This window comes from Cololabis saira, chromosome 10 (genome assembly GCF_033807715.1).
Source record: "Cololabis saira isolate AMF1-May2022 chromosome 10, fColSai1.1, whole genome shotgun sequence".
Classification (NCBI taxonomy): domain Eukaryota; kingdom Metazoa; phylum Chordata; class Actinopteri; order Beloniformes; family Belonidae; genus Cololabis; species Cololabis saira.
The window spans coordinates 7,179,680-7,201,851 of record NC_084596.1 but is presented as its reverse complement, the minus strand read 5'-3'; the positions used below and the strand labels follow the sequence as shown (position 1 = coordinate 7,201,851).

The 22,172-nt window shown below is 43.4% G+C and overlaps 1 protein-coding gene across 1 annotated transcript; it reads right to left on the bottom strand.

Annotated features, from left to right (window-relative positions):
• LOC133452364 (carnitine O-acetyltransferase-like) lies at nucleotides 1–18,436 on the bottom strand. Its single transcript, XM_061731617.1, has 14 exons — nucleotides 18,288–18,436; nucleotides 16,512–16,796; nucleotides 15,443–15,561; nucleotides 9,821–9,874; nucleotides 9,082–9,247; nucleotides 8,825–8,999; nucleotides 8,284–8,462; nucleotides 6,958–7,058; nucleotides 6,759–6,881; nucleotides 6,540–6,662; nucleotides 5,232–5,367; nucleotides 3,412–3,474; nucleotides 2,569–2,706; nucleotides 1–378 (listed from the first exon to the last, which is right to left on the bottom strand). The coding sequence occupies exons 1-14, from the start codon at nucleotides 18,312–18,314 to the stop codon at nucleotides 163–165; spliced, it is 1,905 nt and encodes a 634-aa protein (XP_061587601.1). The 5' UTR covers nucleotides 18,315–18,436; the 3' UTR covers nucleotides 1–162.
• Between the last annotated feature and the right edge of the window lie 3,736 nt (nucleotides 18,437–22,172).

Here is a 22,172-nt window from a genome sequence, read left to right as displayed (position 1 = left end):
CAGTCTCCAGTTCTTTATTATTCATGAATCACATTGAAACAGAATCTGATCCTCATCCGTGTCAGTCCCAGCAGCATCTCCAAGTACCAGCCCAGAACCAATGGCCCGAGAACCGATCCAGAGTACGCAGCGGGGGGCGGCCCCCCCGGGGCCCCCCGGGGGTCACAGCTTGGCCCTGGCCGTGGTCTCCAGCAGCGTCCTCATGTCCAGCAGGGCCGTCTCCACGGCCCGGGCCAGCCGGCCGGCCTGCGTGTCGGGGCAGGCGTTGAAGGCCGACAGGGCCAGGTTGATGTGCGTCTCCATGGGGTTGTAGCAGACGCCGTAGCCGTCCGGCACCACCGGGCCGAAGCACATGACGCAGTCCGCCTTGGACGGCACCTGGACACACACACGTAACGGAGGGGTTACTCCACCGGGACGCTTAGTTCTTTCCCTCTCCTCTTTTTTTCCCCTCTGTTTTCCCCTTTTTTCATCTTTTTTTCTACGTAAAGAAGCTTAATTTTTATATTTTTTTTTACTCTACTTTTTTTTCCTTTTTCCTCCTTTTTTTCCTCTCATTTTATACGTACAAAAGCTTAATTTTTACATATTTTTTCCTCTCCCCTTATTTTTCCCTTTTTAAACTTTTTATTTCATCTTTTTCACTTTTTATACATGTAAAAAGCTTAATTTTTTCCTCTCTTGTATGTTTTCCCTCTTTTTTCCTTTTTCATCTTTTTTTATCTTTTTTTCTACGTACAAAAAGCTTCATTTTTATATATTTTTTCCTCTCCTCTTTTTTCCTTCTTTTTCCTCTTTTCTATACGTATAAAAAGCTTAATCTTTTGTAATTTTTTCCTCCCCCCTTTTCAAACTTTTTATTTCCTATTTTTCACTTTTTATGTGTAAAAAGCTTCATTTTTATATATTTCTTCCTCTCCTCTTTTTTCCTTTTCTTTTTCCTCTTTTTTTATACGTATAAAAAGCTTCATTTTTTGTATTTTTTCCACTCCTGTTTTTTTCCTTTTTTAAACTTTTTATTTCCTCTTTTTCACTTTTTATACATATAAAAAGCTTAATTTTTATATACTTTTTTCTCTCCTCTATTTTTTCCCCTCTTTTTTCATCTTTTTTTATGTACAAAAAGCTTCATTTTTACATATTTTTTCCTCTCTTCTTTTTTTCCTCTTTTTTTCATACGTATAAAAAGCTTAATGTTTACATATTTTTTCCTCTTTTTTTCCCTCTTTTTTCCTTTTTTTCCTATTTTTTATACGTATAAAAAGCTTAATTTTATGTATGTTTCCCTCTCTTTTTTTCCCTAAAAAAAGAAAAAAGGAAAAGTAGAGGAAAAAAGGACAAAAAGAGGAAAAAAAGCGGGAAAAGGAAAAAAAAAGAGCAGAAGAGAAAGTGTAGAAGCAGCAGCGGTTCCCTGCTGGTATCTGGCTGGTACCAGCTGGTAGTGCAGGAGTTTACCTGGCTGGTACCAGCTGGTAGTGCAGGAGTTTACCTGGCTGGTACCAGCTGGTAGTGCAGGACTTTACCTGGCTGGTACCAGCTGGTAGTGCAGGACTTTACCTGGCTGGTACCAGCTGGTAGTGCAGGACTTTACCTGGCTGGTGGACAGCTGGTAGTGCAGGACTTTACCTGGCTGGTACCTGCTGGTAGTGCAGGGTTTTACCTGGCTGGTACCAGCTGGTAGTGCAAGGTTTTACCTGGCTGGTACCAGCTGGTAGTGCAGGAGTTGACCTGGCTGGTACCAGCTGGTAGTGCAGGAGTTTACCTGGCTGGTACCAGCTGGTAGTGCAGGACTTTACCTGGCTGGTACCAGCTGGTAGTGCAGGACTTTACCTGGCTGGTACCAGCTGGTAGTGCAGGACTTTACCTGGCTGGTGGACAGCTGGTAGTGCAGGACTTTACCTGGCTGGTACCTGCTGGTAGTGCAGGGTTTTACCTGGCTGGTACCAGCTGGTAGTGCAAGGTTTTACCTGGCTGGTACCAGCTGGTAGTGCAGGAGTTGACCTGGCTGGTACCAGCTGGTAGTGCAGGAGTTTACCTGGCTGGTACCAGCTGGTAGTGCAGGACTTTACCTGGCTGGTACCAGCTGGTAGTGCAGGACTTTACCTGGCTGGTACCAGCTGGTAGTGCAGGACTTTACCTGGCTGGTACCTGCTGGTAGTGCAGGGTTTTACCTGGCTGGTACCAGCTGGTAGTGCAAGGTTTTACCTGGCTGGTACCAGCTGGTAGTGCAGGAGTTGACCTGGCTGGTACCAGCTGGTAGTGCAGGAGTTTACCTGGCTGGTACCAGCTGGTAGTGCAGGAGTTTGCCTGGCTGGTACCAGCTGGTAGTGCAGGAGTTTACCTGGCTGGTACCAGCTGGTAGTGCAGGACTTTACCTGGCTGGTACCAGCTGGTAGTGCAGGAGTTTTACCAGCTGGTAGTGCAGGGTTTTACCTGGCTGGTACCAGCTGGTAGTGCAGGAGTTACCTGGCTGGTACCAGCTGGTAGTGCAGGGTTTTACCTGGCTGGTACCAGCTGGTAGTGCAGGACTTTACCTGGCTGGTACCAGCTGGTAGTGCAGGACTTTACCTGGCTAGTAGACAGCTGGTAGTGCAGCGCTCTGGAGAAGGCCGGGTCGGTGAACAGCTCGGGGACTCCCAGCTTCTCCTCCAGGGCCTGCAGCTTCAGGCCCAGCAGGTGGCGGTCGATGGCCTGACCGCTGACGGCCTGCAGGGGGAGACAGAGAGCAGGAGTCAGGAATCAGGGAACCTGGTGGAGACCCTGGAGGGACGGGGGATTGACAGGCACACGTTTCCCTGGTAACGGAGACCGGGTTACAACACAAGTTCACACGAGTAAAGACAAGTAAACACTAGTACACAAGTTCACACGAGTACACACTAGTACACACGAGAACACACGAGAACACACATCTACACACAAGTACACACGAGAACACACAAGTACACACATCTACACACAAGTACACACAAGTACACACGAGAACACACAAGTACACACATCTACACACATCTACACACGAGAACACACAAGTACACACGAGAACACACAAGTACACACATCTACACACAAGTACACACAAGTACACACGAGAACACACAAGTACACAGGAGAACACACATCTAGACACAAGTACACACGAGAACACACAAGTACACACAAGTACACAGGAGAACACACAAGTACACATCTACACACGAGTACACACAAGTACACACTAGTACACTAGTACACATCTACACACCAGTACACATCTACACACATCTACACACCAGTACACACAAGTACACACGAGAACACACAAGTACACATCTACACACTAGTATCTGGTTGGGGACAGAGTGGTTGGGGGACAGAGTGGTTGGGGGACGGTATCCATGGCGACCAGGAGGCCGTCCCTGCAGGACTCACCATGTCCGTGTAGGACCGGTGGGCCTTCACCGCCTTGTCCATCAGGTCCAGCTTCTCCGTGTCCTGGAGACAAGAGGAGGTGACCATGTCTCCTTCATGTGTCCTTCCTGACTTCCTGTCTCCTTCATGACTTCCTGTCTCCTTCATGACTTCCTGTCTCCTTCCTGACTCTTTCATATGTCCTTCCTGTCTCCTTCCTGTCTCCTTCATGACTTCCTGTCTCCTTCCTGTCTCCTTCATGTCTCCTTCCTGACTTCCTGTCTCCTTCCTGACTCTTTCATATGTCCTTCCTGTCTGCTTCATGTCTCCTTCCTGACTTCCTGTCTCTTTCCTGTCTCCTTCATGTCTCCTTACGGACTTCCTGTCCCCTTCCTGTCTCCTTCCTGTCTCCTTCCTGTCTCCTTCATGACTTCCTGTCTCCTTCATGTCTCCTTCATGTCTCCTTCATGTCTCCTTACGGACTTCCTGTCCCCTTCCTGTCTCCTTCCTGTCTCCTTCCTGTCTCCTTCATGACTTCCTGTCTCCTTCATGTCTCCTTCCTATCTCCTTCCTGACTTCCTGTCTCCTTCTTGTCTGCTTCTGGTCTCCTTCATGTCTCCTTCCTGACTTCCTGTTTCCTTCATGTCTCCTTCCTGTTTCCTTCATGTCTCCTTCCTGTTTCCTTCACGTCTCCTTCATGTCTCCTTCCTGTCTCCTTCATGTCTCCTTCCTGTTTCCTTCATGTCTCATTCATGTCTTCTTCATGTTCCCTTCCTGTTTCCTTCATGTCTCCTTCCTGTCTCCTTCATGTCTCCTTCCTGTTTCCTTCATGTCTCCTTCATGTCTTCTTCATGTTCCCTTCCTGTTTCCTTCATGTCTCCTTCCTGTCTCCTTCATGTCTCCTTCCTGACTCCTTCCTGTCTCCTTCCTGTCTCCTTCATGTCTTCTTCATGTTCCCTTCCTGTTTCCTTCATGTCTCCTTCCTGTCTCCTTCATGTCTCCTTCCTGACTCCTTCCTGTCTCCTTCCTGTCTCCTTCCTGTCTCCTTCCTGTCTACTTCCTGTCTACTTCCTGTCTCCTTCATGTCTCCTTCATGTCTCCTTCCTGACTCCTTCCTGACTCCTTCCTGTCTCCTTCCTGTCTACTTCCTGTCTCCTTCATGTCTCCTTCATGTCTCCTTCCTGACTCCTTCCTGACTCCTTCCTGTCTCCTTCTTGTCTCCTTCCTGACTCCTTCCTGTCTCCTTCCTGTCTCCTTCCTGTCTCCTTCATGTCTCCTTCATGTCTCCTTCATGTCTCCTTCCTGACTCCTTCCTGTCTCCTTCTTGTCTCCTTCCTGACTCCTTCCTGTCTCCTTCCTGACTCCTTCCTGACTCCTTCCTGTCTCCTTCTTGTCTCCTTCCTGACTCCTTCCTGTCTCCTTCCTGTCTCCTTCCTGTTTCCTTCATGTCTCCTTCATGTCTCCTTCATGTCTCCTTCCTGTCTCCTTCCTGTCTCCTTCCTGTCTCCTTCATGTTTCCTTCATGTCTCCTTCCTGTCTCCTTCCTGTCTCCTTCATGTCTCCTTCATGTCTCCTTCATGTCTCCTTCCTGACTCCTTCCTGTCTCCTTCCTGTCTCCTTCCTGTCTCCTTCCTGTCTCCTTCCTGTCTCCTTCATGTCTCATTCCTAGTTTCCTGCCTGAGGACTAGTAATGTAACGTTATGGAAAGTGCTGTAGTTGTGTTGACTGCATTGCATTCTGGGTATGGTAGTTCCCTCCCTGAACAGTTATAATGTAATGTCGACCACATTGCATTCTGGGTATGGTAGTTCCCTCCCTGAGGGGTTGTGATGTCATGAGACCTGTTTTCTGGGGTCATCGAAGGCCCTGACGAAGGAGAGCGAGGCGCGGGAGGAGGAGCGGACCGTGTCGGTGCGGCCCAGCCGGAACCTGCGGAGGGAGGCGCTCTCGTAGGTGGAACAGCAGCGGCCGTACATCCTGGTTCAGAGAGGAGGGAGGGGGGACGGGGGGAACAGCCCACATTAACATTCATCCAATCAATAGCAGCTAGGTAATAATAGTAGCTAGCTAATAACAGTAGCTAGCTAATAACAGTAGCTAGGTAATAATAGCAGCTAGGTAATAATAGTAGCTAGGTAATAATAGTAGCTAGGTAATAATAGTAGCTAGGTAATAATAGCAGCTAGGTAATAATAGTAGCTAGGTAATAATAGTAGCTAGGTAATAATAGTAGCTAGGTAATAACAGTAGCTAGGTAATAATAGCAGCTAGGTAATAATAGTAGCTAGGTAATAATAGTAGCTAGGTAATAATAGTAGCTAGGTAATAATAGCAGCTAGGTAATAATAGCAGCTAGGTAATAATAGCAGCTAGGTAATAATAGTAGCTAGGTAATAATAGTAGCTAGGTAATAATAGTAGCTAAGTAATAATAGCAGCTAGGTAATAATAGCAGCTAGGTAATAATAGTAGCTAGGTAATAATAGTGGCTAGGTAATAATAGCAGCTAGGTAATAATAGTAGGTAGGACAAATAGGTAGTTAAATCTGCAACTGTTCCATCCTTCCTTCCTTTCTTATTTACTCCTTCCTTCCTTCCCTCCTTCCTGTCTCTGCCTTCCTTCTTTCTTTCCTTCCTTCCTTCCTTCCTTCCTCCTATCCTACCTTTCATTCCCCCCTCCCTACCTACTGTCCATCCTTCCTTCCTCCTTCCTGTTTCTTCCTTCCTCCGTCCCTTCCCACCTCCCTCCCTTCCTCCATTCTTCCTCCTTCTAAAAAATAAAGTCTTCCTTCCTCCTGTCCTTCATTCCTTCCCACCTTCCTTCCTTCTGTCCTTCCTTCCTTCCTTCCTTCTTCCACCTTTCCTTGCTTCCTTCTTCCTCCTCCTTTCCTTCCTTCCTACCTTAATTCCTTCTTCCTCCTTTCCTTCCTTCCTTCCTTCCTCCTATCCTACCTTCCTTCCCCCCCTCCCTTCCTACTGTCCATCCTTCCTTCCTCCCTCCCTTCCTGTGTCTTCATTCCTTCCTCCGTTCTTCCTTCCTCCCTCCCTTCCTTCCTCCCTCCTTCCCTCCTCCCTCCCTTCCTTCCTTCCTTCCTTCCTTCCTTCCCCCCCTCCCTGCCTCCTGCCACCCCCCACCCCGCCCGCCCCCACCTGTAGTAGGCCAGCTGCAGGGACATCTGGACGAAGGCGTCTGGACTCATCCGGAAGCGCTTGGGGACGTTCTTCCCGAAGTGCGGGAACACCACCACCTCCACGTCCAGGTCCCGCGCCAGCCTGACAGAGACACAGGTGGCAGTTAGACCCGCCCAGCCGGGACCATTGTCCCCACCTGTCCCCACCCGTCTCCACGGCGGCGGCGCTGGGACCTACGCGTCCAGGTGCTCCTTGGCCTCCGCGATGCTCCGCCGGATCTCGGGGGTGAGGTTGAAGTGGAGCCTCCGCGGCGCAGGCGGGGCCGTCCCCGTCACTGATTGGACCGTGTCCGGCTTCCTCCTGTACCGGGGGACATGATAGACAGGTGGGAGGACTTCGGGGGATACCCCCGTCCATGCTAGGCGGGGTCACTTACGTGTATTCCACGACGTGGTCGATCAAGGCCACGATGGGCGGCCCCTCGGCGGGGGCGTGTTCATAATTAGCACCGCAGGTCCCGTCTACGCCGACAATGAACTGGAGGACATATCAAAGGAGACACAGGTGACTACGAGACACACCTGGCTAAGAGACACGGCTGGCTAAGAGACACAAGGGGCTAAGAGACACAAGTGGCTAAGAGACACAGTTGGCTAAGAGACATGGCTGGCTATGAGACACAAGTGGCTAAGAGACACAGGTAGCTAAGAGACACAGGTGGCTAAGAGACATGGCTAAGAGACACAGGTAGCTAAGAGACACAAGTGGCTAAGAGACACAGCTAAGAGACACAGGTAGCTAAGAGACACAAGTGGCTAAGAGACACAGCTAAGAGACACAGGTAGCTAAGAGACACAAGTGGCTAAGAGACACAGCTAAGAGACACAGTTGGCTAAAAGACACAGGTAGCTAAGACACACAGCTGGCTAAGAGACACAAGTGGCTAAGAGACACGGCTGGCTAAGAAACACAAGTGGCTAAGAGACACAAGTGGCTAAGAGACACGGGTGGCTATGAGACAGAAGTGGCTAAGAGACACAGTTAAGAGATGCAGTTAAGAGACACGGCTGCCTAAGAAACAATGTTGGATAAGAGACACAGGTGGATATAAGACACAGGTAGCTAAGAGTCACAGCTGGCTAAGAGACACAAGTGGCTAAGAGACACAAGTGGCTAAGAGACACGGCTGGCTAAGAGACACAAGTGGCTAAGAGACACGGCTGTGTAAGAGACACAGGTGGCTAAGAGACACAGCTAAGAGACACAGCTGGCTAAAATACACAGTTAGTTAAGAGACACAGCTAAGAGACACAGCTAGCTAAGAGACAGCTAAGAAACACAGCTGGCTAAGAGACACGGGTAGCTAAGAGACACAAGTGGCTAAGAGACAGAATTGGCTAAGAGACACAGTTAAGAGACACTGGCTAAGAGACACAGCTGGCTAAGAGACAAAGCTAAGAGACACAGCTGGCTAAAAGACACAGGTAGCTAAGAGACACAGCTAAGAGACACAGGTAGCTAAGAGACAAGTGGCTAAGAGACAGAAGTGGCTAAGATACACAGTTAAGAAACACTGGCTAAGAGACACAGCTGGCTAAGAGACACGGCTTGCTAAAAGACACAGGTAGCTAAGAGACACAGATAAGAGACACAGTTAAGAGACACTGGCTAAGAGACACAAGTGGCTAAGAGACACAGGTGGCTAAAAGACACAAGTGGCGAAGAAACACAGGTGGCTAAGAGACACAGGTGGCTCTGAGACCTGCAGGGTCTTGTCGAACCAGCGGTTGCCACTGTTCAACCGACTCCCTCCCCCGTGCAGCATCTGCACGGCGGCGGCGCTGCGGTAGCGCTCGGCGGCGACGGCGGGCGTCGGTCCGTCCAGACACACGGTGAAGATGCTGCTTTGGATGGCCGAGACAGACTGTCGATTGGTCTCGTCTGGACGGGAAGGAGAAGGAAAATCTCTGAGACGAGTTCTGGGGATTCTGGGAAACACGTTGTTGTTGTTGTTGTTGTTCAGTCTGCCGTTGTTGACAAACGTGTTTATCAGTTTGAACTTTCAAACACGGAGTCAGTCCAACGAAGGAAACTTTACTTAGAGCTGAATTGAGAATATTGGTAACAACAACAACAACAACAGTAACACCAACAGTGACAGTACAACAGTAACAACAACATACAACAATAGTAACCATTAAAAACAACAGTCATAATAACAGTAAACTTCAGGAAATTTTGATATTTAGGGTTGTTAATAAACCACAGCCCACTCCTTTTCTCCATTTCCCAGCATGCCTCACCTCTGGTCAGCTCCAGGTACGCCCCCCCCCAGCGGTCCCGGTGCTGGCTGGTCAGGATCCCCACCGGCTCCACCTGCTCCTCCTCCGAGGCCCCCCGGACCCCCCTCAGCTGGACCAGGATCTGGTCCTCGGTCAGGGGGGCCCCGTCCGGGCCGTAGACCTCCACCTGGAAGAACTAGAGGGGATGGGGGGGTTAGCCGGGTTCACCTGGGAGTTCATCACCACGGTTATGTGGCGGGGGAGGGGGGGGGGCTCACCTGGGAGTTCATCACCACGGTGATGTGTGTGGGGGCGGGGCCCCGGCCCCGGTGGTGCAGCAGGGAGTCCTGGTGGAGGCCGGGGAGGCGGCAGGAGGAGAACAGCTGGTAGTACTGGTGCATGCAGAGGGGGGCGCCGCCCTGCTGTTCCACCGGGAGGCTCTCGCTGGGGAGGGGTTAGAAAAGATACAAATAAATAATAAAGAAAACATTTAAAATAGATATATATTTACAAAAAATAAATATGTGTATATAATAATAAATAAAATAATAAAATGTAAATATATATAATAATAAATAAAATAATAAAATGTAAATATATATATATATATATATATATATATATATATATATATATATATATATATATATATATATATATATATATATATATATATACATACACACACACACACACACACACATATATATATTTACAAACAAATATATATATACAAAAAAATAATTAAAAATACAGAGACAATTCTGTCCAAGTAAATTATGATAAGACAATGATATAAATCTTGATGTAACCTACAACACTGGCTTATTCAAGATATGGCAACAACTGTTCTGGTGCTGTGACTATTTTATTTTGGTTGTTATATACCTTGTTGTAAATCAATGAAAATTTTAAGTATAAAAAAAAAAAAATACAGACAGACAGACGGACGGACGGACGGATAGATTTAACAAAACAAAATATATATATGTGTATATATAAGAAAGAAAGACTCACTTGTCGATCATGGTCTTAAAGTCCAAAACTCCTGTGATGAGTTTGGCAGCAAACCTGAGAAAATAAAAACATCATTACTCCCTAAATCTTCCTAAACAAGGGAGGTTCACACAATCATGACGGGAGATTAGAAATCCCTTATTTCCTTTATCGTGAACGGAGGAAAAATTTAAAGAAAATAAATAAATAATTCCCTAATTCATAGAAATTATGTTAAATGTCCAAAATCTTAGAGTGTCGCCGTTTGTAGGCCGTTTGACTCATCAGGATGAAACTCACAGGATGTAAAGTCCTCGGGGTCGACAATATTTGTGGTGAGTTTGAAGACGATTGGACAAAGTATGGCGGAGATATGATTTAATTCTTCTAGAAATTCTTCTCAGTGTATGATAGCATGGCCTAATTTTTATGTATATATGTATGTATGTATGTATGTATGTATGTATGTATGTGTGTGTGTGTGTGTGTGTGTGTGTGTGTGTGTGTGTGTGTGTGTGTGTGTGTGTGTGTGTGTGTGTGTGTGTGTGTGTGTGTGTGTGTGTATGTATGTATTGATGAGGCCCCCTGCAGACCCCCTGCGGGGACACGACGCCGCCCTGCGGACGGCTCCTGAACTCCCCCTCAGCTCATTGACATGCAATTCCAGTTGCTAAGGACCCCTGCCGGTACGACACCTTGCCGGCAACGCATTGTCTCCCTGCTGGGACAGGCACCAGCTTCCAGCCCCCCGCAAGGCCACGCCTCTGACTGTAACACTGACTTGTTTAATTCTGTTGTTTGTTCTTGTATAAAAAAGCTTGTTACGAACCATTTCGATGTCAGCCCACCGAACTAGACACTGTCTGTATCTGTCTGCTGAACGCCGGCTAGAATAAAATCTCTCATGGGTCATTCCAGAATTGGAGGACATTTGACGTCCCACCCATGAAATTTCAAATAAACTGTGTACAAAATACATAATCATCAAGTTTTTGTGTAAGTTTTACTAGTCCTTAGACCAAATCTAAATCATCTGGGAGAAACAATGTTTTGAAAATATTTTTAAAAATACCAAATAAGTTGGGAGTACCCCCTAATATGCCATTTCCCCTTGTCCCAGCCCCTTGGTGACCAAATTGAATATCAGATAAAACTGTTAAAATTACATTTAAATCTACTTTCTTTTGTATTTGTTTGTCCATAGATGTCTCTTGTAGATGTGGAAAGCATTTTTTTCATCAAAAAAATATTTTAAATAAGTATTATTACGAATGGAATCTGTGTCCCACACTTTGGCTGCAATCCTGTTACCTTAAGCTTTTTAGCATGGTAGAAGAAGAAGAAAGGTGTGTGTCACATGACACATTGGAAATTACATCATCAAACACTTTACCTTCAGCATGGGTAGAGCACAGGTATGTCCTCTCTTCTATTTTTTATATTTTTATAACATTGTCAGCCTTGCTTGGATGTCTCAATCTACCACCAAGAACCCTGTTACGCATATTTCCAGTATAATATGAATACTTTAAAAAATGTTTTTACTTATTTACTTATGTAAGAGTGTTCTCTTCGTAAATGCTAACAGTTAGCTAAATAGCTAGCTTCATCTTTTGAGAAAAAGCTAACATTAGCATGGATTTGCAACCCTGTTAGTGGCAACCCTGTTACTGTGAGGGGCAACCCTGTTGCTGTGATTAGAGTAACAGGATTGCCCTGCAGTAACAGGATTGCAACTCCTCAGTTTACTCAGAATTCAAAACCATTATTCATGGTCCAAATAAATATTTTACACATAGTAAACTAATTGAGTTTAGTCTTCATATTTTAAACAATTCAATTGTATTATTTTATTTTTCTTTCAGAGTGATGGTCCACCCCTCAGCGCTGCTGAAAAGCAATGGCGCTATCGCGCTAGGCGTGATGCTGATCCAGAGAGGAGACAGCAATATTTAGAAAAAGAGAAACAGAAATGGAAGGAAGACTTAAAAACAGGGAAGAAGCTATTGCAAAAAGACCGCACGGAGAGAGCACAGCGTGCCCAGCGAAAGAGATGGAAAGAGGCACATGAGAGGTGCAACGCAAGGAAGAAGACGCTCAAAGCATTGAACACCCCTCCTATGAGCCCTGCATCTCCAGTCACACCAGAAAACCCATTGAGGGCCCAATTGCCAGATTCTAGCTCCACCTCTCAATCTGGGACTTCAAGGTTAGGGTACAATAAAGTAAATGAGGAATGCATGTTATTGTAAGCACATTCTGCTAATGGTTGCAATGTTCAATTTGCAACATGTAAACATGTTTTTCTGGCCGTTGAGGGATGATCTCCATTGGTATCCATTTGAGGATATGCTGACCATAATTCCTCCACCAGAGAAGGTCAACTCCCGCCACTTGGCCATTGCAAGCGAAATATGGAATATTCTGGTCAGCCATGAAAAGTAAATCTGAAAATGAGGTGGCAGAAGTTAGCCAAGTGTTAATGTGGATCTGTTGAAAAGCTGTCTGTTTTTGTTTGCAAGTTGAGATAATTTTAGCTCCTCAGTGGCAAGGCACCGGGGGTGGATGAGATCCGCCCTGAGTACCTCAAGTCTCTGGATGTTGCGGGGCTGTCGTGGCTGACACATCTCTGCAGCATCGCGTGGCAGTCGGGGACAGTGCCTCTGGACTGGCAGACCGGGGTGGTGGTCCCTCTCTTCAAAAAGGGGGACCGGAGGGTGTGTTCCAACTACCGGGGAATCACACTCCTCAGCCTCCCGGGGAAAGTCTATTCCAGGGTGCTGGAGAGGAGAATTCGGCCGATAGTCGAACCTCGGATTCAAGAGGAACAATGCGGTTTTCGCCCTGGCCGTGGAACGCTGGACCAGCTCTACACCCTCCGCAGGGTGTTCGAGGGCGCATGAGAGTTTGCCCAACCAGTCCACATGTGTTTTGTGGACTTGGAGAAGGCTTTCGACCGTGTCCCACGTGGCATCCTGTGGGGGGTTCTCCGAGAGTATGGGGTCGGAGGCCCTCTGCTGAGGGCTGTACGGTCTCTGTATGATCGGAGCAGGAGTCTGGTTCGCATTGCCGGCAGTAAGTCAGACCTGTTCCCGGTGCGTGTTGGACTCCGGCAGGGCTGCCCTTTGTCACCGGTTCTGTTCATAATTTTTATGGACAGAATTTCTAGGCGCAGCCAAGTGCCGGAGGGGGTACGGTTCGGGAGCCACTTGATTTCATCTCTGCTTTTTGCAGATGATGTGGTCTTGTTGGCTCCCTCGAGCCGGGACCTTCAGCATGCGCTGGGGCGGTTTGCAGCCGAGTGTGAAGCAGCTGGGATGAGAATCAGCACCTCTAAGTCTGAGGCCATGGTTCTCGACCGGAAAAAGGTGGCTTGCACCCTCCAGGTTGGGGGAGAGTTCCTGCCTCAGGTGGAGGAGTTTAAGTATCTTGGGGTCTTGTTCACGAGTGAGGGGAGAACGGAGCGCGAGATCGACAGGCAGATCGGTGCGGCGGCCGCAGTAATGCGGTCATTGTATCGGTCCGTCGTGGTGAAGAAGGAGCAGAGCCGAAACGCAAAGCTCTCGGTTTACCGGTCGATCTACGTTCCCACCCTCACCTATGGTCATGAACTCTGGGTCATGACCGAAAGAACGGGATCCCGGATACAAGCGGCCAAAATGAGTTTCCTCCGCAGGGTGGCGGGGCGCTCCCTTAGAGATAGGGTGAGGAGCTCTGTCACCCGGGAGGAGCTCGGAGTCGAGCCACTGCTCCTCCACATCGAGAGGAGCCAGCTGAGGTGGCTCGGGCACCTGTATAGGATGCCCCCTGGACGCCTCCCTCGTGAGGTGTTCCGGGCATGTCCCACCGGGAGGAGGCCCTGAGGAAGACCCAGGACACGCTGGAGTGACTACGTCACTCGGCTGGCCTGGGAACGCCTTGGAGTCCCCCCGGAAGAGCTGGAGGAAGTGTCCGGGGAGAGGGAAGTCTGGGGATCCCTGCTCCGACTGCTGCCCCCGCGACCCGGACTCGGATAATGCGGTGGACAATGGATGGATGGATGGAGTTGAGATAATTGCTGTGGGACGTTCTACCATGACCCCAATGTTTACAGTGCCAATGCACCAATGTGCCAATGTACAGAATGTGTACCATTTGTTGTTGTTTCCAGTTTTGCACTTTTTTCCGCACTTTTTTGGGGGGCTAGAAAAGCAAATATTATATTATTTCATGAGAAAAAGAAAATTCAAAGAATTAAAAACATTCAAAGAATATCTTTGTTGTCTTGAGCATTTACTTTACACATTTATTTAATGATCTATGCTGAAAAATAATGTAGATAGCAAACCGGTTACTTAACCACAACCCTGTTACACTAATTTCAACCCTGTTACCATATCATTTTAATCAAAAATAATAATAAATGGCTTTCTCAGCTTACAAGGGTTTGACCTATTGTCATTTAAGCTCTTTAACCAACAATATGCATGAAGTTGTAGAGCAAATATCTTAAAATACATACTGATATTAGTAAAGTGAAACATGTCCTTATTGAAAAGTTGAGTACAATAGATTTTGAAAGTTTCTTAAACGAATTTAAATCAACTCATATCTGAAATCAAATAGTTATTTAGAGAGAATGTTACTTATTTCACCTAATGGTAAAGGAATTATATCTATTTATTTAAATTGTGATACTTTTTCAGGTCCCTGGCTGTTGGTAACAGGGTTGCGCCAATTATAGCAAACAATAAATGTAACATTTAATAAAAAATGTGTCTTTAATGTCTAAGCTGAGCCAATCAAGATTTTGATAGTTTATTACCTAGTAGTGATGTGTACATAACAGAAAATGGTAAAATATCAAGTTTTTTTCCCCAAAATTTTAAAGCCCAAATGTCCTCCAATTCTGGAATGACCCTCATACCACAGCGGACTCTTGAACTGGACTTTGTAATATTCTTCAACAGTATGTATGTATGTATGTATGTATGTATGTATGTATGTATGTATGTATGTATGTATGTATGTATGTATGTATGTATGTATGTATGTATGTATGTATGTATGTATGTATGTATGTATACATTGAAAGCAATACTATCCACTTCCTGTTTCACTGCGGATGACGAAGGTGCAGTTATTTATTTAAAAAAATATATATACATATATATATTTTTTCAATTGTATTTATTTTGTAAATATATATATTTTTCTAACTTATTTTGAAAAAAAACATATGTATTATTTTTTTTTCAAATTTGTTTTGTAAATAATAATTCATGTACTTTATGTAAATATATATATGATATATATATATATTTTTTTTTTCAAATTTATTTTGTAAATATATATATATATATAAATTCATGTTTTTTTTGTAAATACATATGTATGTATGTATATACATATATATATATTATTTTTTTGTATTTTTGCATTTAGTTTTAATAAATACATATATTTTATTTTTATTTTTTTTATTCATGTATTTTTTGTAAATATATACATATATTTTTTTTTAATCATTTTGTAAATATATATATATATATATATATATATATATATATATATATCTATATCTATTCGGTGTGTCTGAAAATCTGGCCTTTGTGGCAGTCTCTGATCTGAACTTGCTGCTTGACTGGGGGGGGGTTGGTTCACCTCATCTGTCCCTCCACGTCGCTGAAGTCCATCCGGGGCAGAACCAGGCCTGGACTGGAGTGGACCACCACCGGGAGACGGTAGTCCAGGTAGGCCACCTGCACCCACCAGTCCGACAGCTGCACACACAGAACACGGAGGGGAAGACAAGGAGGCAGGAAAAACACACACACAGAAAAACAATAATGTCATACATTGTGGATTCATTACAAATCAACTGAAATATTGCAAGCCTTTTATTATTTTAATATTGCTGATCATGGCTTACAGCTTAAGAAAACTCAAATATCCTATCTCAAAAAATTTGAATATTCTGGGAATCTTAATCTTAAACTGTAAGCCATAATCAGCAATATTAAAATAATAAAAGGCTTGCAATATTTCAGTTGATTTGTAATGAATCCAGAATGTATGACATTTTTGTTTTTTTAATTGCATTACAGAAAATAAAGAACTTTATCACAATATTCTAATTTTCTGAGACAGTCCTGTACATATATATTAGGGGTGGGACGATACGGGTAACTCACGATTCAATACTGTGGTGATATGTGGCCCACGATGATGATAATATCACAATACACGATATTCAATATATTGTAAGAAATTTCATCAACGATATATGTGACTGAAAAAAAAAAAATACCCATAAAAAGGAAAACGTCTGTAGTTATGCATTTATTCAATGCCAAAACTTCATACAATTTACAAAGAAAGTGCATTTGTATAAACCTCACTGCCTCCTAGGCTTGTAAATGTAAACACTGTACAGCTGGACAAATTAAAGTGCATGAACAATAATGCGGAGACGGCCGCGTAAATATATATATATATGTACACACACATATATATATATATATATATATATATATATATATATATATATATATTAGAATGTATGTGTTTTAGAAAAAGCTAAATAAAAAAAAAGAAATATATATATATATTTACAAAAAATACATGAAAACAGCTAAATTAGAAAAAAAATTATACATATATATTATATATATATACACATAAATATTCATGTATATGAATGTATATGAATGTATATGAAGTGAGCATGTACCCAGTTGTCCGTGCTGCGAGCTCTCTCCTCCAGCCCCCTCTGCAGCCTCTCCCCCACCCCGCCCCTCCTCCCGAACCCCTCCACCAATCCCCTGCTCCGTTCCAGCTCCTCGGGCTCCATGATTGGCTCCAGGGCCTCTAGGTAGCGCTGGCAGGTCTGCTGCAGGGGGGGCACGGGCAGGCTGGGCAGGGACCCCTGGTGGCTCAGGTACCTGCCGGGGAGCCGGTGGGCCGCCACGGGCCGGACCAGGTGGGGGGGGCGTGCCGCACTCTTCGCCATCCCCACCTTTGATGGATGGAGGAGAGACAGTTGGTGGTCAATGATACAAGAAAAAGGAAGAATAAATACATCCATCATTCCATCCATCCATTATCTATACCCACTATATCCTCTCTATATCCCCACTATGTCTAGGGCCTGAGCACTGACAGTGCAAAGGGACACAGATTTTTTTTTATATATAATGAGTTTTACGCGTGCGCGTAAAACCTTGAAGTGAACACCTAAAGTTGTTTACGTGAGCACGTAAAACGTTTATGCACTCACTAAAAAGTTTCACGCGCTCTCGCAAAACTTATAAGTGAGCGCCTAAAAGTTGTTCTACGTGAGTGCGTAAAGGTAATACGTGCATAATACGTGCGTAATACGTGCATAATACGTGCGCGCGTGAAGACTTAGTTTTGAGTCCTTGACCTTTATTGGTGAAAATTGCACGTGCGAGGTCCTGTTCCTCAGCTTTAATTCTATATATATTTATAAAAAAAAATCTATGAAATAAAAAAATTATACATATGAACTAATCAAAAAAATTATATATACACGCACGCACGCACGCACGCGCACACACACACACACACACACACACACACACACACACACACACACACACACACACACACACACACACACACACACACACACACACACACAAATTCTATATATAAAATTACAAATACAAAATAAGTAAATATATATATAATTACAAAATTTTATATATTTTTTAAATATATATTTATTTTTTGTAAAAAAGTTTAAAAAAACAACAAATATTTACAAAAAATAAGTAAAATATATACACATATATATTTACAAAAAATATATACATGTTTACAAAAACATAACGTATATATTTACAAAAAATTATCTCTCTCTATATATAGATAGATAGATAGATAGATAGATAGATAGATAGATAGATAGATAGATAGATAGATAGATAGATAGATAGATAGATAGATAGATAGATAGATAGAAATATAAATAAATGCATGTACAAAAAATAAACAAGTGTATATTTTATATATATATTTTATATACATCCATCCAGCCATCCACACACACACAGACACAGACACACACACACACACACACAGACACAGACACAGACACACACACACACACACACACACACACACATGTTTATGTATTTGTGTGTGTACAAATACATTCAATAAAAACATTAAATAAAACATTCAGAAAGTTCCCTAGAACACAACTGTCCAGAACTCTCTACATCCGGGTACTCCCCCTCCCACCCCCACCTCTACGTCATCACTACCGTAACCTAAACCATTCCCCTTTAACCCAGTTAAAGTTAGCGGCCTAGCCGCTACCTCAACCCCGGCAAACTTTCCCCCAACACGGCATCAAAACTCCCCGGAACCACGTGACTAACTCTCTAAAGAGCGTAATTAACACCTTTCAGGTGAAATAACGAGTTAAAAGTCCGAGTCGCCTGAAGTTTGACGGGACGGCGTGACGTCTGCGCATGCTCACCAGCGTCCTGCTGCAGATTCCCCACATTCTGGACCTGCGCGGTCACGAGGCGCGTTCACGAGGCTCGGGGCTGCAGGAATCCCGAGTTTCTGGTGGACTCGTGGACTGTTGATTGACAGCTGTCTCCCCCTCCCTCCTCTACCCACCACTTCCGGGGAAACAGCTGGAGACGCCGTGACGTCAGGAGTGGACTTAAAGGTTCCATAATACAGGACTGTTATGGAGCCAAATCAGGGCCAAAAGTTTTGCTAATTTGAAAATAAAATTTGAACCTGAAATTTTTTTTTAACAGTTTCAGTTTTATTTTTTTCAGTATCAGATCTTTTTTTCAGTTTCAAATCTTTTTATTTCAGTTTCAAATCTTTTTTTCAGTTACAAATCTTTTTTTTTCAGTTTCACGTCTTTTTTTTTCAGTTTCACATCTTTTTTTTTCAGTTTCACATCTTTTTTTTTCAGTTACAAATTTTTTTTTCAGGTTCAGACTTTTGGCCCGGATCTGGCGTGGGGGGCGTGGCATCAACTGAGAGGGGCGTGGCATCATGAGTGACAGCAGAACAGAGAAGGCGGGGGACGTTCTTCAGTCATGTTGCCTTCAGGAATCGTAGGTTGCAGAAGTTATCAGTAGAAGTTTGATTCAACACTGTATATACACCATATTCACGTGATTGGCAGTGGAAAAAACTGATATTAGTGACACATTTCTGTTTGAAAGGCTGTTTTAGACCGTACTTGGCACCAATCGCAGTATAAAAGCAATAAACTATGCCAGACTGTACAGTTCAACAGCCACACTTTAAAGTTTGACATTTCCCACTTCCACATACTACCAAGTACGGTCTAAAACAGCTTTTTAAACAGAAATGTGTCACTAATATCAGTTTTTTCCACTGCCAATCACGTGAATATGGTGTATATACAGTGTTGAATCATACTTCTACTGATAACTTCTGCAACCTACGATTCCTGAAGGCAACATGACTGAAGAACGTCCCCCGCCTTCTCTGTTCTGCTGTCACTCATGATGCCACGCCCCTCTCAGTTGATGCCACGCCCCCCACGCCAGATCCGGGCCAAAAGTCTGAACCTGAAAAAAAAATTTGTAACTGAAAAAAAAAGAAGTGAAACTGAAAAAAAAAGATGTGAAACTGAAAAAAAAAGACGTGAAACTGAAAAAAAAAGATTTGTAACTGAAAAAAAGATTTGAAACTGAAATAAAAAGATTTGAAACTGAAAAAAAGATCTGATACTGAAAAAAATAAAACTGAAACTGTAAAAAAAAAATTTCAGGTTCAAATTTTATTTTCAAATTAGCAAAACTTTTGGCCCTGATTTGGCTCCATAGACTGTCTCCTACCCCCAATTTAATTTGTGCTGGAAAAATGTATTGTTTGGATATATTGAATTTGACAGGAATCTCAACTGTACATTTAATTTGATCAATTTACTCGTTATTTTAACTAAATTCTATAGACCCCTTTCCAGACTACGTCATCACAGGATGCGCGCGCATTGTTGCGGCGGAAGTGCTGAAGAAGTTCCATGAGTTTGAATAGAGCGAGGGAAGATTTTTTTCTTAAATTGCATTTTTGGAGTTGCAGTAACGTTATAGAAGAACAACATGCCCACCAGCTGTTGTGTGTACGGGTGTACAAATCGAAATCCCGAGGAACATATTTTTTTTGCAATTCCCAGAGGAAACAGGCCATTTCAAAAGCACCGACTGGACCGAGGATCATCAAGCATGCCCGCGTTTGCAGTGCTCATTTCATATCTGGTGAGTTATCGTGGCTATCTGGTTTAGCTTTACTTGAATGCCTTTAATTGAGTAGCTGTAGGTAGAGTAAGTGTATTGTAAGTGTTTGCTACCATAGACTGTAAGTTTACTACTGGTGCTAGCTAGTAGCTAACTCATACAGCTGAGAGCTTCAGTGTGGTGTACATAATAATTATTAATATTATTAATATTATAGATCCATGGGTGTACAGCAGCTCCACGTAACTTAACAGCTTTAACGCTCTAGCATCATTGTTGTTTAGGATGTGTGCCCTGGTTGTCTTTTCTCTGATTTGAGCATCTCAGAACACTTAAGAAACTTGAAAAGTGGTTATCTGGTGTTATTTGGCTAATGTGTTTCTTTCTTTTTACAGGTGAGATGTCACTGGACCACGACAGTCCTGATTTTGTGCCCTCTATTTTTTCATACACTAAACAAAACCAAAACCCCGATGCAAAGATCAAAAGGTAAAATACAATAAATGAGACCTAGCTGTTTGTGTTTTTAGCTTAACCTAATGACATGATTAACTCATGAATATTAAGGGTTTACTTATTTTGGTATTAAGCAAACCATAACCGATAATTAAGATGGGAATGTATTGTATTACAGCTTGAGATCAGTCTTTTGTTCATTTGAGTTTTTTTATGTGAAGGTACCAAAGAAAAAAAGAAATGGAGTGAAAGACTTCTGGTTGCTCCACCAAATCAACCTGCTCCTGCTCCTGGAACTCCAGAGGAAGTCACCGGCATGGATCACAGTCCTAGTAAGTGTAGCCACTGTTGTCATTTCATGTCTCATTGCATTGTATAATGGTTCAACCATGTTGAGTATTCTCCCCCTATGCTGATCTCCACATCCATTCTTTTCTTTACAACCCATATTTATGCACAGTGTAGACTAACACAGTTGCAATTAATCTTAGGTCTATGTATGTGACAAATAAAATCTCCTTGTCCCTGTCCTTTTCTCCTCTCCTATTCACAACTGTCCTTCTGATTCCAATGCCCCTCTTATGTTTTCTATACACCTCTCCATCCATCCATCCATCCATCCATCCATCCATCCATCCATCCATCCATCTCGTCTTCAATTCTCAACTGTTCTCTTTTCTGCTAAAGCTGAAGAGGACATCCCAGTCACGAGGACAGAATACAATGACCTGAACCTGAGGTACACCGAGCTGAAGAGAGACTACGTCAACCTGCAGGAAAAGTATCAACAGCTGCGAGATGAAAATGAGAGACTTAAAGAGGAGCTGAAGAAGTCGACATTTTCATACTCAAATATTAAGTGCAACATGGTACAACTGTTGTTTATCACTAGAATAACATCTGTGCTCTTTGACTGGTTGTGCACCAAAATTGCAGGAAGTGTAAAAATATTCAGCAAGAAGCTCTCTCTACAGGATCATCTTTTGATAGTGTTAATGAAATTAAGGTTGCAGCTCATGGTGCCACCCTTCGCATTCCAGCTTTCACCAAAGGCAAACGGCAACTTTCTGCACAGGAGGTCGACACATCAAGACAACTGTCACGTGTCAGGATACATGTTGAACGTGTTATAGGGAGATGGAAGAACTTCAGAATTTTGCAGACAAGAATTCCACTGTCACAGGCTGACCTTCTAGATGATATTGTTATTGTGTGTGCTAGTCTCACAAACCTTAGCAAAAGTGTTGTTCCGAAGAAATCTAAGAAATAAGGGTTCTGAATAATAACATCAAGTCTTGACATTTTTTTATTTTCTCATCAGTGATTTGGAGCTGTGACTATGAATTGAATATCAGCCATTAATGATTTACTTGACTATTAAAGTTTTGCTAATAAACTACCGGAGTTATTTGTTTTTTCCTCACTGATTGTGTAAATGTATTGATTTTCTCTTTTTAAAGCTACAAACATCCAACTTCCACAGCTGTAAATATGCTGCACAAATATACATATATTCACTATATGTGTTGTATATCAAACTCAGGTATATTATAGATATATTAATCCCCACAAACCCTCAAATAAAAATAATGAATTTACCTAAAAATAATGAACTAAGTTTTAAAAAACTATTTTGCATTATATGCCTTTTAATGTTTTTCTTTTTATCATATTAG

Coding starts and splice junctions, on each gene's coding strand:
- LOC133452364 (XM_061731617.1), bottom strand. CDS start 18,314: ATGTGGGGAATCTGCAGCAGGACGCTG. Junction 9,000..9,081: donor CCGTGGTGATGAACTCCCAG/GTGAGCCCCCCC, acceptor CATCCCCTCTAG/TTCTTCCAGGTGGAGGTCTA. Junction 3,475..5,231: donor TCGATGACCCCAGAAAACAG/GTCTCATGACAT, acceptor TCTTGTCTCCAG/GACACGGAGAAGCTGGACCT.